The sequence below is a fragment of the Mastomys coucha genome, unplaced genomic scaffold (assembly GCF_008632895.1).
Source record: "Mastomys coucha isolate ucsf_1 unplaced genomic scaffold, UCSF_Mcou_1 pScaffold22, whole genome shotgun sequence".
NCBI classification, from domain to species: Eukaryota; Metazoa; Chordata; class Mammalia; order Rodentia; family Muridae; genus Mastomys; species Mastomys coucha.
Genome location: NW_022196905.1, coordinates 145232336 through 145247074, shown reverse-complemented (window position 1 = coordinate 145247074; position 14739 = coordinate 145232336). Strand labels below are relative to the sequence as shown.

The window sequence follows — 14739 nt, the reverse complement described above, 5'->3', positions numbered from 1 at the left end:
AAAAAAAAAAAAAAAAAAACCAAAAAAACAAACAAACAAAAAAAACCACAGTGCTTCTTAAATTCTATCCCTAACACAAAAAAAGGGGAGAGTATAAAAATGAGACCAAAAGATTGATTTTAGAGACAGAGAAACAAACTGACAGACTTAATATTTCAGCTAATCCACATAGACCTTTATTTAATCTCATTGATTGTATATCCTTCTCATAACTCGCCTGACATAGAAGAGAGATCTGTATCCTCCTTTCAGGATGCTTTTTCATTACTTCTATGCCTTGAGCTAGATCACTGTTCATACAAGCTGAGAAGTCCACAAAAGAGGCAAGTACATTGCACAGTAGTAGTCTTTCTACTTCTTGTTGAGAGAATGTCAACAGAACATGTGGTAAGGAAGAGCCTTGGCCTACACCAAATACACCATTCCCTAAACTTTAGATACCACATTGTCCAAGTGAAAAGGATCCACACCGCCAGCTCACATGACCTACTTTAAGTCTGTCACTTGACTCAAATTTTATTGAATTGGAAAGAGGTGATCAAGGGAGCAAGTTCCTCATTCCAATTATCAAGAAGAGGTCCTGATTATCCAAGGTCCTGATTTGGAGGTTGTTGCTTTCATTACAAATAACTAACATTAACATTTCTTGACCGAAGCAAATCATCTGGTACTTTTTCTTGCTGTGGATGAAAAATCTTCCTAAGGAAATTCATTTTTTGACCATTAGCTTCCAAAATTATTTACTATCTGACTTGTTACACAGTCATTTGGTATCTTATTCAGGTTCCTAGTCAGTGCTATCTTTTAAACAATGACTATGGTCTTCATTAACAATTTTCAAAAGGAAAAAGAGTACCCCAAAATCATCATGAAAAACACATAGCATCCTGGTGACATAACATGAAAAATAAGTACAGTATTCATTGTGTGATCCCACGCTGCCAGAAAAAGAGCCTTGATGACTGATTCTAGAGATCCTACAATGTGATTGACCTAACAAAACTTCTGTAGTTGTGGTATACTGCATGTTGCAAGTCTACAGACAAACCATCCTGGGCTCTCTTTAGCCCCCTTAATAACCATTCATGCCCAGACCTCTAGCCTAATAGCCTTGTGCCTTCTGGAATATATGAACAGAATATAAGCTTCCACTAAGACAAAGGCTCTATGCCATAGGCCAGTAACAGAGACTTCTCCATACCACAATCCACACCACAGTAATCCATCTACCTGGTGTTTTCACAGATGTAAAAATAAAAGAGGCCTTGATTTTAATGTCTTTTTACTATTCTACTACTATAAAAGACTCATGAAACTGTTACCACATAGAGAATATAGTACTTTGGATAATGTAATCTAAATCTCTTGGGTCATGGTCATTCATATTTGGCTCCAGAATAAATATAAATTCATTCCTTAGGAGGTGAGAGCAGGTAGGGGTGGGTGTGTGTGTGTGTGTGTGTGTGTGTGTGTGTGTGTGACCCCCTTATTCACTCTGGGGGTCAGAAGTTGTATTTCAAAAGTAACTTTCACAGGAAACAGAAGTTTAATAAAAGATTGGTCTAGGCAATATAACAGAATTCAAAGAAATTCTTAAATATTTCATTCAATTTACTCAAATGTGGCAATGTTTCCTATCAATACTTGCCTTTAGTTTATCGGGAGATGTGTAAGGAGCCTCAGGAGCGTAAATCCTGAAAATATCAGCAAGGCAGCAAGCTACCAGTAAACGAACATCTTTATCAGGATGCTTGAGGAAGAAGTCAGAAGCAAGATGTAAAGCTAGGTTTAAATAAAGTTCCTTTTCCTCTTCAGAGTCCTGGTCCATGTCCATGAAAGTTTTTACAACCATCTATACGCAAAAAAAGATCAATTAGTCAGATGTTTCCTATAAACAGTCATGTCAGATAAAAAGCTATTGTACTTATAAAAGTTCACTCAAATACATATACTTTCATCAGAAAAACGTAGAATGAGATCCTTTTACAAATGGAGAATAAACAATTTTTAAAGCACAGCTAAAATATTTTTAACCAGGCATGGCGGCAAATGCCTGTAATACCAAGACCAAAAGGATAGGCAGTAGGATCATGATTTCAAGTCTAGTTTGGACAACAAAGCAAAACTCCACCTCAAAAAACACTCATTAATGCTTAATGTTTAAAGTAGTGGTTCTCAACTCCTTATGCTTTGTTGACCTCCAATGATAAAGTTATTTTTGTTGCTACTTCTTAACTGTAATTTTGCTACTGTTATGAACTGTAATGCAATCCATGTTCTCCGGTGGTCTTAAATGACTCTCTGAATGGGTTGTTTGACCCCACAAAGCGGTCAAAACCTACAGATTGAGAATCACTAGTTTAAAGTAAAGGAAAGATGTGTCATTTATCTACATATCTTCCAGACTTAGTTTAGAATTCACCCTATACAGTGGTCATTACTCAATCTATTATCTGTGGAAACTTTCTGTCTCACTATAAAAATACTATAGAGCCGGGCAGTGGTGGCACATGCCTTTACGCCCAGCGCTTGGGAGGCAGAGGCAGTAAGATTACTGAATTTAAGTCCAACCTGGTCTACAGAGTTAAGTTCCAGGACAGCCAGGGCTATACAGAGAAACTCTGTCTCAAAAAAAAAAAAATATATATATATATATATATATACACACACATATATATGTATATATATATACATATATATGTATATATGTGTGTGTATGTGTGTATACACACATCTTTTTTTTTCTAATAGATCTAACCCAAAAGAAAACCTAGTATGAAAATTTAAGTTTCTATCTGTTATCATTAATCTTCACTATCAATCTGAATGGATTTAGAATCACATGGAAACATATCTCTGGAAGTGTCTATGGGACCGTTTCCAGAAAGTTTTCCTGAAGACATAAGACCCACTACTGAATGTGGGTGGCTTGAGGTTCCTGAATGAATGAAAGGAACAGTGGTGTGGAGCTGTATTCATCTCCCTGCTTCCTGACTGTGGATGTAATGTGACCAACTGCCTTACACCTGTTAGCACACCTACCCTTGCCATGATCAGTTATATATCCTAAACTGTCAGCCCAAAATAAACTCTCCTTTCTTAAACTGTTTTTGCTAAGTATTTTGCCATAGCTACAATATATCATCTTAGTCTTTAAACCATTCCAGATGCAATTTTTCTATTTTAGCCTCCCCAAAAGACTATATAAGCAGATTCAAGAAAAAATGCTGGGACTGAGAGATGGCTCAGCATTCAGAGCATGTGCATTTCTTCTAGCCATCCCAAGTTCAGTTGCCAGCACCCATATCAGGTGGCTCACAATCACCTGCAACTCTAGAGCCTGAGGGTCCAATGCCCTCCTCTGTAGATACTGCATTTGCATGTGCCCATACCCAGCAAAGAGACATAATTAAGAAATAAAAATAAATCTATTTTTTAAACGATGTCAAAGATGTATTCTTAAAGAAAAATGCAACCTTCAGCTATCATGATGTGAGTTAAGTGTCATGGTAATACACTAAGCAGATTCCAGGCCACAGCAAAAGAAAATATAATATGGATATCTCATTGGTTCAATGACATAATCCATGTATGTGTTAAGCAGAAACAGGTTGCAGGAAACAACTCTGTCTTCATAATTACTTTTATAAAAGGGGGATGCAAAACAAAATTATAAAGTTTAAATTCTATTAAGTTTTTCTCTAAGTTTAGCATTAGTAGAAATGATTATCTCCAGTTATCCTATCTTTACTTCAAATAAAATTCAACAAAATGATCCGTACTATTCTTTATTCAAATGAGAATCAAGAAAACTGTTGAACCTGAAAGAACATGACATGTCAATCTCACTCTGACAAAAGGTAACGAACCATACAGTATCCACTAGGTGGTGCTGCACATATTAAGCGCTGAACAGGGCCACTGGGCATCACAGCCTGTGGTTTTGACTTACTGGAGGCCTGTAGCTCTGAGTAAGAAATGCTTTATTCACTCTGAACACACAGAGCAGCCATGGGAGACAATGCTGTTCAGAGACCATCCATTCTGCTCTGCCATGCCTGCTGTCATTTCCAATAGAACCAACACAAAGTGATAAAGGACCCAAATCTAGAACTGTTGCCCTAACGCTTCAACTGCAATACTCTCAAGACATACACTCTCAACACCTTTGTGCTTATGAAAAGACACAAGGGCGAATAAAGACATAAGTTCACAGAACTAATTATTTTTCCTTATAATCTCTTGATACAAGAGTGGGAAATGAATAAAATGTTAGAGGGAAACCCAAAAGTCATATACAAATAGTAACTTATATGTTAATAAATTGTCATAATTCATAAAACTTATATGGGTATTTATAAATAGCAAAAAGTATTATCATCCCAAACTAATTCTATTTTCTCTTTTTCTGAGGAGGAGTATGCTAAAATTGTACTAAGTGTAAATAAGGAAAATGATAAAAATGTGTACTAGGCAGCTTGCTGCGAGATATAAGCATCTGACAGTAATAGACGCATACACAACACTGAAAGTGAAGATAATGAAACAATTGAATCTGCTCCAAACCCAGATAACAGCAATTTTTCACTACTGTGTATTCAAACAGTATTGTAAATCTCACTAAAATTATCACTAGTCCCAGTATTCAGAAGGCTTAGGTAGGATTATAAATCCAAGGCCAGTGTGGGCTGCATACATACAGAGTTCCAGAGCAGCCTGAGCTTACAGAAAGACTTGCCTTAAGTCAGGGTATGGAGGGCCCTCAATTATAATTTAGATGAGACCTCCAATTTTAAATAGATCTAAGAAAATAGTATGCATAAAAGTTACTAAATGTTAATCAGCTTGTATGTGTATGCTCTATCACCACAGAACTTTTTCCATAAACATGATAGATATTATAACCTGTTATTTCTGGGATAAACCTGAGGAAATAAATGTATTTGTTTCATAAAAATTCAATAGATCAAGAAAATGTAAATATATAGAAAAATAAACACATCATACATACATACATACATACATACATACATGCATACATAAAAAGTTGAGCTTAGCTCTCTTGAATAGATAGACACAAGTTCTTAATCAAACTGAACTCTAAAAGCTTATGTAAAAGTACACAATATCCAGACCTCAAGTGGTTTATAGTAGTATTAGCATCACTTACACATGCATACATAACACCACAACCTTTTACATATTACTGTTCTGTAAGGCTCCTGGAAGACAAGTTTTCCCAACACCAACAATCACATAAGTTTTTACATTTTTTGTTTTTGTTTTTTTCAAGGCAGGGTTTCTCTGTATAGCCCTGGCTGTCCTGGAACTCACTCTGTAGACCAGGCTGGCCTTGAACTCAGAAATCCACCTGCCTCTGCCTCCCAAGTGCTGGGATTAAAGGCGTGTGCCACCACTGCCCAGCAACAATCACATAAGTAATAGATCAGTAAACATTATAAAATGTACATGATGAAATAATGCATGTAACCCACTACTAAAAATAATTTTTAATATGCAAAATGTTCTGTATCAGTTAAAAGAAATGAGTACTATAATATAATAAATGTCTAGTTAACACACACACACACAGAAGGAAAACTTTGCTCAAATAGAAAGGTAATCCTGAGCAACTGCTCAACCAGTTTCACATGTACCTCTCTGTTAATGCTACTTTAAACAATGTAACAGTCACAGGGACCATTAATGCCCTGAAGAAAAAGGTGAAACATTTACCACACAATATAAAGAGACCCTTGTCATGGAGAATGCCTCCTGTAAGGTTTACTATCTATCTGGGTTTGTTACAGTATGCCAGAAGCAGAGACAGCCGCTAACAGACACCTTCTTTTACCCTAAAAATAACCTACCAGAAGGTAACCTAGAGCCTAGGAGTACTATAAATACTTCAAACTTCCTTTCCCAGACCTGAAGAATTGGTGGCGAAGGGGTAGTAGGCATCAAACAGGAAGAAAGAGCAAATAACTTGGTAATAGACAGTATAAAAATATCATGGCATATGAGCTAATGACTCTCCCAAGAGCAGTAGCGTCCCACTGTTTCTTACCTGCCCTGTTCCCACAAACTCTCTGCCATTTTGCTACTTTAACATAAAATCCCAAACAAATTCCATGGCCCTACATGAAGATCCCCTCAAGAAAGGTCCACGCACACTGCCCAGCTGTCTGAAGAATACATTGTTTACTCACCTTTAACCGCCTCACCATCTCCTCTTTAGAGATTTTATCTGAGATTTCCTTGACACCAGGAGGGTAAGTAATTTTCCCATCGTTGGTCCTTGTCTTTGAATGAGCCATGATGGAAATGTCTGTACCCCTAAAGCAAGAAAATTATTAGGTACAAACTAAAAGCAAGCATGTCTATAATAAACATAATAGAGAAGGGATTACCTAACAATTTGTAACTGCCTCATAATTTGGACATCTATTGAAAACTATTCTACTGAACATTTCCCAATATTACTGAGGGAAACAAATTTACTTTTTTATTTCCATTAGTAGCAAGCTGTGTAATTTACAATAACTCTCCCCAACAAAACACACACAACAATCAATCAACCAACCAATAAATAAATGTTCAAAGTAGGGGCAGGAACAGGGGTAAATACAATCAAAAGAAGTTGTATGAAATTCTCAAAGAATTAATACAAATATACTTATTTAATAAAAAAATAAAGTTCCATAAATGATTCAGATAAAAAAAAATCTAGGAAAAAAAGAACCCAAGACCCCAGAGAATTAAATCAAATGCTATCTATTCAGCATTCTATCCATCTTATCTCTTATGTGATCTGCCAAAGCTGACAAAAACGGTATTCAGTTTCAGTATTCACATGACAAAAGGGACAAAACCCACCAAAAACTAAAATAAAAGACAACTCTGAAAATCTGTAAATAATAATTATAAGAAACAAACTGTTGGACATGCAAACAGCTGCAAATAAATAAAAGTTCAAGAGACAGGTTCATTTGCATATAGTAAAATATTAAAATTAAGACAAAAGAAATCTTCTAAGGCACAACCAGAAAATCACAACCAAATACACGAGGAGGAACGTCTATCTTATGACCCACAGAAGAGTGAGCAGGCCACACAGATGCACAAAGTAGCATAAGACAGCAATCCACAGATTCAAGAAACCAAAGACAATAAATTCAAAATAACAGGGATAATTCGATTAAAAACATTAAAAAAAAATCTCAAAGTCAATCCACTCACTTGAAAAGAAGAGCATTTGAAAACAACTTGATTTCTAAGTAGCAACAAATAAGTCAGGAGACAATAAAATTTTGTCTTCAATATGCAAAATCTACAGTTTAAATCTAAGGAATGTGGTTTTCTTTTCTTTTTTTGTTTTTTTTTTTTTTTTTTTTTTTTTTTTTTTTTTTTTTTTTTTTTTTTCGAGACAGGGTTTCTCTGTGTAGCCCTGGCTGTCCTGGAACTCACTCTGTAGACCAGGCTGGCCTTGAACTCAGAATCCGCCTGCCTCCCAAGTGCTTGCACTACTACTGCCCGGCTAGGAATGTGATTTTTCAAGAACAGGTGAGATAAGAACAAATTATCCAAAGAAAATCTGATAGCTGTATATATGGGATATGGTAAACCTCTCAGAGCATTGTTTAGCACACACTAAATGCTCTGTGCATATATAATATATGTGATCAAGTGAAGAATAATATAAAGGAAGCAGAGACAGGCTCTCTTATGAATTTTAGGTCAGCCAGTGCTAAATAGTCAAACTCATATGTAGAGTTTTAAAACGTACACAGAGGGTTTTATAAGTAAAATATTAGAAAAAATATTTCTTGGAAAACCAAGCAAAAAGAAGCATAATCTAAATATCACTTAATATATATTATGCATTTAATGTCTCTGTGTGTGTGTGTGTGTGTGTGTGTGTGTGCATGTATAGGGCTCCAGGGTCCACTTCTTTGTGCTCAAGAGAACCAAGCATGCATGTCTAGCGGAAGGCATATACTCAAGCATTCATGGTAAACACAAGTATCTATTAACCATAGATAAGTAAACTGGTATGTATATTAATACAACTATGGAGTCAATCGACCACTGCTTCAAACAATAATGTAGATTAGCACTGGAGTTAACTGAAGTATATCAAACACAAAATCCCAGAGTACATGCTTATATAAAATTCTAAACCAAAATGCTGGGCGGTGGTGGCGCATGCCCTTAATCCCAGCATTTGGAAGGCAGAGGCAAGCAAATTTCTGAGTTTGAGGCCAGCCTGGTCTACAGAAGGAGTTCCAGGATAGCCAGGGCTACACAGGGAAACCCTGTCTCAAAAAACAAAACGAAACAAAACAAAAAAATTCTAAACCATACAGAGAAACCTCTACAATGTTAAAACAGAAGTCAAGTCAGAAAATACTTGTAAAACACCTATCTATCTGATAGACTTGTAGAACTCTGATATATAAAACACAATCATAAAGTGATAAAAGAAATGAGATGTTTCTAGAATACACAAGTGACAGGTAAGTGCATGAGAAGATTCAGTAGTACTGTCTGTAAGAGACAAACTAAACTTCAAGATCTCATATGTAACCATTCAAATCCCTGGAATAAAATGACACTAATATAGGCAAGAGTGTAAAAAAGCTAATCGTCAGATATGACTGGCTGCATAGAAGCAGTAAAAATAACTCTGGCCCTTTCTTATTAAAATGAAAAAAACAAGTATTTAACACACAGAACCAGAAATCACACTATTAGATGTTTTCTAAGAAAAATGAAAACTTACACTTATAGAAAATATTCCCAAATTAAAAGCATTCCAAATGTTTTTTTAATACATTAAAGTATGCAATAGTGTAACAGTAACTATGCACAAAGGAAAGAGTCAGGCTTGAAGAGTTATTATACATGTTATGATTTCCTTACTAACAGTCTCAAAATGATAAGAACCTAGAAGTAGAAAGAAGATGAAGAGCTTTAAGGAAACAAAGGTGGGTAGAGGAGTAAGGAAGCAGAGGCAACTCTCTCCTGACTATAACTGTGTGTGCTTGGAACTAGAGCACTGGTTATCAACCTGTGGGTTGCAACCCTTTTGAAAGTCGAACAACCCTTCCACAAGGGTCACCTAAAACCACGAGAAACACAGATATTAACGTTATGATTCAGAACCGCAGTAAAATTAGTTGTGAAGTAGCACAAAAATAATTTTATGGCTGGGGGTCACTACAAGAACTGTATTAAATGGTTGCACCACTAGGAAGGTTGAAAACCACTGTTTTTCAGGGTTCAGCCACACAGAACTACACAGATACTGCATACAATGTCAAGCAAAAACTCAAGAGTAAGAAAACTGAAGAGAGAGCTCAGAAGTTAAGAGCACTGGCTGCTCTTCCAGAGAACTCAGGTTCAATTCCTAGCACTCACCCAGGCGTGGTGCTTTAATGCCTTTAATCCCAGCACTTGGGAGGCAGAGGCAGGCAGATTTCTGAGTTCGAGGCCAGCCTGGTCTACAGAGTGAGCTCCAGAACAGCCAGGGCTATACAAAGAAACCCTGTCTCGAAAAACAAAAACAAAAACAAAATCAATTCCTAGCACTCACACAGCACTTCACAATTGTTTTTAACTCCAATTCCAGGAGACCTGATGTTTTCTGGTCTCTGCAGGCACTAGACACATAAGTGATACACATACATGCATGCAGGCAAGTCTGCAATGCACGTTCAGAATTTGCCATTAAAGGTGGGGGTAGTGATGCATGAAAAATGTAGCTGCAGTGCAGTCCAGAGCACACAGAGGAAGAAACCAGGGGCTCTCAACCTTCCTAATGCTGTAACCCTTTAATACAGTTCCTCATGCTGTGGTGAACTCCCTCACAACCATAAATCTATTTCTGGGCTATTTCATAACTATTCTTGCTACTGTTGTGAATCCTAATGTAAATATCTGTGTTTTCGATGGTCTTAGGCAAACCCTGTAAAAGGGTTGCAAGTCACAGGTTGAGAGCCACTGAAATAGGAAGCCTGTTTAGGAAACAGTGATAAGGAAAGGAATTCAGGCAATGGCTTACAATACTGACCCAAAGAGTTAAAAATTATTTTAATAGAAAAAAGAGGAAATAACTATAAAGTTCAAAGTATTTGTTCCTGAAAAGCCTCCTATTTAAATGTTAACTGAGAATTTATTTGGTGAAATATACTATATTACACCATTGTATATACTATATGTACAAAAAGAGCAGCTAAAGCAATGGTTTCACGTGTTAAGATGCTTGCTGCATAAACATAAGGATCCAAGTTTTCCCCAGTATCTCTGTAAAAGGCTGGGTATGCTGGCACAAACCTGTATTCCCAGCACTGGGAAGAAGGACACACACAGATCCAGGGGCTGGATAGCCAGACAATCTAGCCTAGGTTCAATAAGAACCTGATGAAAAAACACATGGAGAATAATAAGGGGTAAGATCCAACATAAGGGCTGGAGAGATGGCTCAGCGGTTAAGAGAACTGACTGCTTTCTGAAGGTCCTGAGTTCAAATACCAGCAACCACATGGTGGCTCACAACCATCCGAAATGAGATCTGACACCCTCTTCTAGTGTGTCTGTACTTAGATTTAATAATCTTTGGGTCGAAGAGAGCAGAGTTGACCAGAGCAAGTGGGGGTTGATTGGAGAGAGCAGAGGTCCTGAATTCAATTCCCAGCAACCACATGATGGCTCACAACCATCTGTACAGCTACAGTGTATTCATAAACATAAAAATAAATAAATAAATCTTTTTAAAAAATCCAACATAAGCTTCTGGCTTCAACAAGAGCACACAGGTAAACACACATACACCAATATAACAATGGGTAAACATAGAAAATGTATAAAATGTATGCTCCTGGTTATAACAGAGATAGTAGGAAAAAAAAATCATATCATGAAGAAAATTAAGTCAAAAGTCCTAAAGGGCAACTCTACTTTATAGGTCTAAAACTTCATTCTAAAGTTTTATAGAAAAGACCATACAATATTTTGATAATATCTACTGCTTATGCTATGCAAATTTAAATGCTTAATTTTTTAAAATGTGATGCAAGGAACAGAGAAATGGCTCAGCACTAAAGAGCACTGACAACTCTTCCAGAGAATCTGGGTTTAATCCCCAACACCCACAGGAAGGCTTACAACAGTCTCTAACTCAAGTTCCAAAGGATCCACTGCCTGTTTCTGGCCTCAGCAGTCACTACACATATGTGGTGAAAGGCAAACATTCAGGCAAAACACCCATACACAAAAAATAAGGAAAAAAGAAATGAATGTAAAGTTGAGGAAACATGTCAGGCAGTTAAAGTGCCCCAGCATTCACAAAAAAAAAAAAAAAAAAAAAAGTCAGGTGTGTCCTGCCCCAGTGAGACTGCTGTGTCATATGTGGGTCAGTAGGTGGCAGAGAGGAGAGGGGCTGTGTCTACACTGACCTATGAACATCAGAATGATTAGTAGCCAAAAATTCCTTGAAAAAAGTGAGCTTGAGATGGCCACCAATCTGGTGCCAGGTGGTCTGGATGGGATCCCAAAACAAGGAGCAAGCCAGAGACTAAAAGAACCCTGACTGGGACTACAGGCCTGTGCAGGAGTAAGCCTGAGACAGACGACCCTTACAATAGGCCACTTTGGTGGGGCATAGCACTCCTAAGACCACTCAGAGACCCTGGATGCCACTAAGGGGAGCAAGTAAGTGGTGGTGGAGAAATGGAAGAGAAAGAAAAACAGGAGGGTGTGGGCACAATAAAGAAAGGTAGAACTGGAGACTCTAGGGTAGTGAGGCAGTGATGTTACTTAGTACCATGGTGGGGTCCTGGCCTCTTCTGCCACCAGGGTCTGTGGCCCTGCAGCAGTAGGGGTCTATTACCAAAGATCAGGCATATATCCCTGGTCTGGGATGTCACCACTCACCTGGGCATTGAGGGAGAGCTGGCCCTGGAGGCAATGATAGCAGGAGAGCTAAACCCCACCACCTGTCTACTGTGTGGTGATGTGGGCGAGGGAGAGATGCAACTCCTTACCCCTTGCCACTTACAGCAGGCAGGAAAGCTGGCCCCGAAGTCATCAGAGCAGGCCCTGCCCCTTACCTGGGCAGCACAGTAGAGCTAACCCTGGAAAGCTGGCCCTCAGGGCATGAGTATGGGAGAATAGGCTTGTCTGCTGTGTGTGGTGGCATCATCAAGGGAGAGATCCCCTCCCCTCCCTTTTGCCCTCTCCAATACACAACAGATAGAAGAGCTGGTCCAGGCAGGGTCATGAAACCAGGAGAGCTGGCCCTGACCTTCACCTACTACAGCACTCAGGAGAGCAGCCCTGCAGAGTAGAGCTGACCCTGATGGCAGGGTGAGCCAATCCTAGGTGTGTGAGTATGGGAGAGCTGCCCCTAACCTGTCTGGCAGTGTGGGCAGTAAGAGATGCCCTCCCCAGCCCTCACTCCTTGCCACCTATGGCAGGTGGGAGAGCATCATAAGAGCAGGGAGAGCTGACCCTGCCTCTAATCTTCTGTAGCACTGGGAAGAGCAGGTCCTGCACCTCACCTAGGCAACATAGTACAACCTTGGATGTAGTGGTTGCAGGTAAGCCAGCCTGAGGGCCCTGCCTCTCTCATCTGCTGGGTAGTGGTGAGAATCTATAGCAGGCAGGAGAGCTGCCATTAAGAGCGGAAGAACTGGCCATGTTCCTCACTAGCTGCAGCACTCAGGAAAGCTACCCTGCACCTCAGCTGGGTACCAGAATAGCACTGGCCCTGGTTGCTGGGACCATGGATAAGCAGACCATGAGAGGGGGAAACCTGACTTCTAATCAGCTCAGATACCTCTCAGGTCCAGATTCAGGCCTTTAAATTGGCTTATCCAACATCTGCTCCATCATGAAAGGACTGGTCCTACAGATGCAAAACTACAGGGTCTCTGGGACACAGGACAACAAAAGAATATCTGAGAGGAGTCCCAGTGAGGTTCCAGTATTGATAGAGTATCAGAAGTCAAAGTCCTTGAAACAGACCAATGAGTCATTGCAATGAACATTTGCCAGCAAAGAAGTATGGACAGAAGGGTACAAAGACTACCACTTTCACAACAAATAATTTTTCTGTTGGGGGGCAGGTTACAAAAGTAAAGGTTGGATATGAAGGGGGATGAGTGGGATTGGGGTACATGATGTGAAATTCACAAAGAATCAATAAAAAGTTTAAATTTTTTTTTTTTTTTTTTTTTTTTTTTTGGTTTTTCGAGACAGGGTTTCTCTCTGTAGCCCCGGCTGTCCTGGTACTCACTAGACCAGGCTGGCCTTGAACTCAGAAATCCGCCTACCTCTGCCTCCCAAGTGCTAGGATTAAAGGCGTGCGCCACCACCGCCTGGCTAAAATTAATTATTGAAAAATAAAAAATGTAAGATCTTTTCATTGTATGAAACAGAAAAATATCACTGAGAAAAATCAAGACCAAGACTACAGAACATTTTTTTTCAGATAATCTAGTTAGAAATGAATCTTGACATTCTCATGATTTCTCTTAATAATTCACAATGTTTCATCAAGGTTACTGTCGCAGAATCAAAACAAGGCTACTTCTAGGATCCCTATATGGTCGTATTTATAAAGAGCTGTTTTCTCTCCAGGGATTTCACCTCCAGGTTTAAGGCAGAATCAGACAACTATAGAGTTGGAAAGACTCCAAACTGAAGTCTTCTGAGAACCAGCAGGTGGCACACTCATTAAAGACAATCCATACAGCAATTAAACAAAATGAGAAATTAGGCTTATTCTCATCAAGGACAATGGAAAAACCTAGTAAGAAAAACTTCCAACTGAAAAAAGACAAAAACCATTCTCAGTTAAATACATAACCTTACAGCAACATTTATTTATATTGCAATTGTTAGAATTAAAGGCTGCTTCAACAGTGTATAATAACTCAGCATCAGATTCAAACAGCACAGGCATTGTCAAAGTCCTTATACTTCTAGTCATAGTGCTAATATCACTCATGTACTAAATGATGACTATTTCTCAGGTCAGTAGTATGTGCAATGCCATGTCTGGTGAAGAGAGAAAAATCATACACAATCACTTGGTTTTAATTAATTAACCCTAATAACTGCAAACAGGTTCATTTAATGCTTCTTATGTGTACTAATAAAATACAGTTGTTCCCTCTGTACTGGTGCACATTTATGGCTCAATTAAATATAGAGGAAGAATGTTCTGTTTTACTTTCCTGCTCAGTGTGGAGACTTAACCATTATTCTCAAAGCAATATAGCTTAACAATTCTTTACTTAATGCATATATTGTATTAGGAAGCACAAGTCAGGCTGGCAAGATGGCTCAGTGGGTAAGAGAACTGTCTGCTCTTCCGAAGGTCCTGAGTTCAAATCCCAGGAACCACATGGTGTCTCACAACCACCCATAATGACATCTGATACCTTCTTCTGGTGCGCCTGAAGTTAGCTACAGTATACTTATGTATAATAATAAATAAATCTTTTTTTCAAAAAAAAGGAAGCACAAGTCATCTAGAGATGATACTAAGTGTAAAACAAAAAATTGTGGGTAGTCTATGAACACATATTTACTAGTTTTACTTATGAAACTTGACCTCTGCAGATTCTGGAATCTGAAGACACTGAAACTGTCTGGCTATGACTGCAGTTTAAATAGTTCTTTTAGAAAACTGAGCAATTTTGAGTTCTTGTTTTGTTAATGTTATTTAAAAAA

General features: G+C 38.4%; 1 protein-coding gene and 1 pseudogene across 6 annotated transcripts in view; one reads left to right on the top strand and one right to left on the bottom strand.

Moving 5' to 3' along the window:
* Positions 1 to 14739, bottom strand: part of Pds5b (PDS5 cohesin associated factor B) — a 138889-nt gene that overhangs the window by 94965 nt on the left and 29185 nt on the right. For all 6 annotated transcript variants that reach the window (XR_004109703.1, XM_031338845.1, XM_031338847.1 and 3 more), the window contains exons 2-3: positions 6210 to 6336; positions 1649 to 1852 (exon numbers count right to left, since the gene is read on the bottom strand). Coding sequence is in view for 5 of the 6 variants with exons in the window: in XM_031338845.1 (XP_031194705.1) it covers positions 1649 to 1852; positions 6210 to 6317 (312 nt within the window). In the remaining variant the exon portion in view is untranslated. The remainder of the gene's footprint in view (positions 1 to 1648; positions 1853 to 6209; positions 6337 to 14739) is intronic.
* LOC116071853 lies at positions 11381 to 11490 on the top strand (annotated as a pseudogene).